General features: G+C 53.2%; 1 protein-coding gene across 1 annotated transcript; it reads left to right on the plus strand.

Annotated features, from left to right (window-relative positions):
• The first annotated feature begins 488 nt into the window (after positions 1-488).
• On the plus strand, positions 489-2,686 carry LOC104873161 (T-cell-specific guanine nucleotide triphosphate-binding protein 2). The gene is made up of 3 exons (XM_019209868.2): positions 489-741; positions 863-1,449; positions 1,650-2,686. The coding sequence occupies exons 2-3, from the start codon at positions 883-885 to the stop codon at positions 2,340-2,342; spliced, it is 1,260 nt and encodes a 419-aa protein (XP_019065413.1). The 5' UTR covers positions 489-741; positions 863-882; the 3' UTR covers positions 2,343-2,686.
• Positions 2,687-2,943: the final 257 nt, after the last annotated feature.

Raw genomic sequence — 2,943 nt, forward strand, 5'->3', positions numbered from 1 at the left:
TGGTTTTTGAGACAGGGTCTCACTGTGTAGTTAAGACTGACCTGGAACTCACTATGTAACCCAGGATGGTCTCCAACTCACAGCAATCCTTCTGCCTCAGTCTCCTGAGTGCTCAGATTACAGGCGTGCGCCACCATGCCTGGCTTAGGTGTTGAGTTTTTTTGTTTATTTGTTTGTTTGTTTTTGAGACAGGGTCTAACTATGTAGTTGAAACTGACCTGGAACTCACCATGTAGCCCAGGCTGGTCTCGAACTCACAGCCATCCTCCTGCCTTAACCTCCCCAGTGCTGGGATTATAGGCATGCGCCAAGGTGTTGAGTTTTTTTTAAAAAAACAGAAATTTAATTCGTTTCGTTCGTTCGTTCTGGTGGTCAGAAATTGAAAAATGAATTTCCAAGGTGCTAAAACCGCAAGGCAAGGAGGGCTGGCTCCAGCACCCCTGGCCTCTCTGTGTCCTCGGCCCCAGCCCTCTCTCTGGCTCTTGCTCCACTGTGCGTCCTCCTCCCGCCTCCTCCTGGTCCTCTTGCCTCAAACCGCGTCAGGACTCTCTCGTGTCAGTGAACCACCGGAGACCCCGGAGCGCTGCCACACGTGAAGAGCCTTGACACGGGTTCCACAGACACAGGTCCGGCGCAGGCCATGACTCGGTCTTCCAAGCCCTGCAGACTCCTGGGAGGCCGACGCCAACAGCGCGGAGAGGAGGCAGGACCCTAAACTCACAGGAGAAACCAACTGGCTAGGTGACAGGACTCAGTGTGAGGGAGTGAAGGGGCCCCCAGAGCCCGCGCGGCTCCTCAGCCGACCCCGTCTCTGTGCTGGACGCTCGGCTCTCTGTAACTCCGTTCTCTCTGCTTTCCACAGACCTCCCTTCGTCCACTGCCATGGATGCGTTCATCTCAGCCTTCCTGGAGAATCTGTCACAAGGGAATTTTCAGCAGTTGGCTGCCGACTTCGCATCTCACTATGCTACCTTAGTCAGTAAGGCCGGAGGCATCCTCCCTGCAGAAACCCTGGGCAGACTCGATGAGGTCTTCATGGAGGGGAATCTGCAGGCTGTGGTGAACATGATCCAAGAAGTATTCAGTGCGGCAGAAAGCGCTGTGCTGGAGGTGGCTGTGATCGGGGAGTCTGGGACTGGCAAGTCCAGCTTCATCAACGTCCTGAGGGGGCTTGGTCACGACGACGAGGGGGCGGCTGATGTGGGGGTCGTGGAGACCACCATGAAGAAGACCCCCTATCAACACCCAAAGTATCCCAACGTGACCTTCTGGGACCTGCCTGGGACCGGGACCCCCAAATTCTCCCCGGACACCTACCTGGAGAAGGTGGGGTGCGCTAGCTTTGACTTCTTCATCATCGTCTCCTCCTCCCGCTTTAGTCTCCATGATGCTCTCCTGGCCCAGAAAATCAAGGCACTAGGGAAGAAGTTCTACTTTGTTAGAACCAAGGTGGACAGGGATTTATATAACAAACAGGAAGCCAAACCCCAGTCCTTCAAGAGGGAGCGAGTCCTCCAGCACATCCGAGACTACTGCCTAGCTTTGACTTCTTCATCATCGTCTCCTCCTCCCGCTTTAGTCTCCATGATGCTCTCCTGGCCCAGAAAATCAAGGCACTAGGGAAGAAGTTCTACTTTGTTAGAACCAAGGTGGACAGGGATTTATATAACAAACAGGAAGCCAAACCCCAGTCCTTCAAGAGGGAGCGAGTCCTCCAGCACATCCGAGACTACTGCCTGGCTAACCTCAGCGACATCAGAGCGCCTGACCCGCGGGTCTTCCTGGTCTCCAACTTCGACCTGCATGACTTTGACTTCCCGAGCCTGGAGAAGACTCTGCTGGCGGAGCTGCCCGCTCACAAGCGCCAAGTGTTCGTGCTCATGTTGCCCACGCTGTCTGATGCGACTGTCGAGCTGAAGAGAGCTTTCCTCAGGGGGAAGATCTGGCTGGAAGCTGTGAGGTCCTCGGCTTCGGCCTTGGTCCCCTTCGCACCCCTCGTCAAAGGCTTCGATTTGCATGAGCAGGAAGCCCTCCTGAAGCTCTACCGCCGCTATTTCGGTTTGGACGATGAGTCGCTTAAAGAGATCGCTGAGAAGCTGGGCACATCTGTGCAGGACATCAAGGGCTACACCAAGTGCTTGGATTTCTGGTCCCTCGTGGAGGACGACAGCGCAGGAGCAAGGGCCATGAGCTGTGTCGAAACCTTCTGCTCAGTGAATGGAGGTGTCCCATCTGTTGTCTGCCAGTTTCTGAAAACCCTCTTTCTACTTTGGAAATTTCTCGATGCAGTGGCCGACGATGCTAAACTTCTCTTGCACAAGATTATAAGTGCTGAAGTCTGAGAGAATGAGGTAGAAGAGCCGTGCCTGGCCTCATGGAGCCGGAAATGGACCTCAGGTCTTGCAGTGTGAGGGGTGGCGGGCTTCCTGCCAGTCCCTGGCAGTGTGCCCTAGGTAGAAGCAGTGTCTGTGTAGGAGAGTGGTGAGGTCCACGGTTGCTCCGTTGCTGCTTGACAAAGTTCCAGCAATGACGGGCCTCAGGTTGAAAGCATCGCTCCGGCTTTTATTTTTGCTTGCACTTTTGATTGGCTTAATTGTAATTACGGGAAATTTGGTTTTAATGAAAAAATCTATACAAGCTATTTCTGAGAAATATGTGTCAATAGTGTCAGTCATTGAGCCCCTAAGTGCAACCCCTGATCCAGGACTTTCTTTGAAGGGGTTTCCAGCTTTTCTTTCTTTTTTTTTTTTTGGTACCGGGGATTGAACTGGGGTCCTTGTGCTTGTGAGGCAGGCGGCGGAACCACCGAGCTAAATCCCCGGCCCTCCAGTTTTTAGATAATTGAAGATTTCACTCTGACAAGAGTTCCCCAGTTTTCTTCCGAGCATCCGATTACTTGGAAAAATCCGAGATAGGTGCTCAGAGATTTGTGGTAGAGTGATC

Source organism: Fukomys damarensis, unplaced genomic scaffold (assembly GCF_012274545.1).
Source record: "Fukomys damarensis isolate Sample0158 unplaced genomic scaffold, DMR_v1.0_HiC HiC_scaffold_9, whole genome shotgun sequence".
NCBI lineage: Eukaryota > Metazoa > Chordata > Mammalia > Rodentia > Bathyergidae > Fukomys > Fukomys damarensis.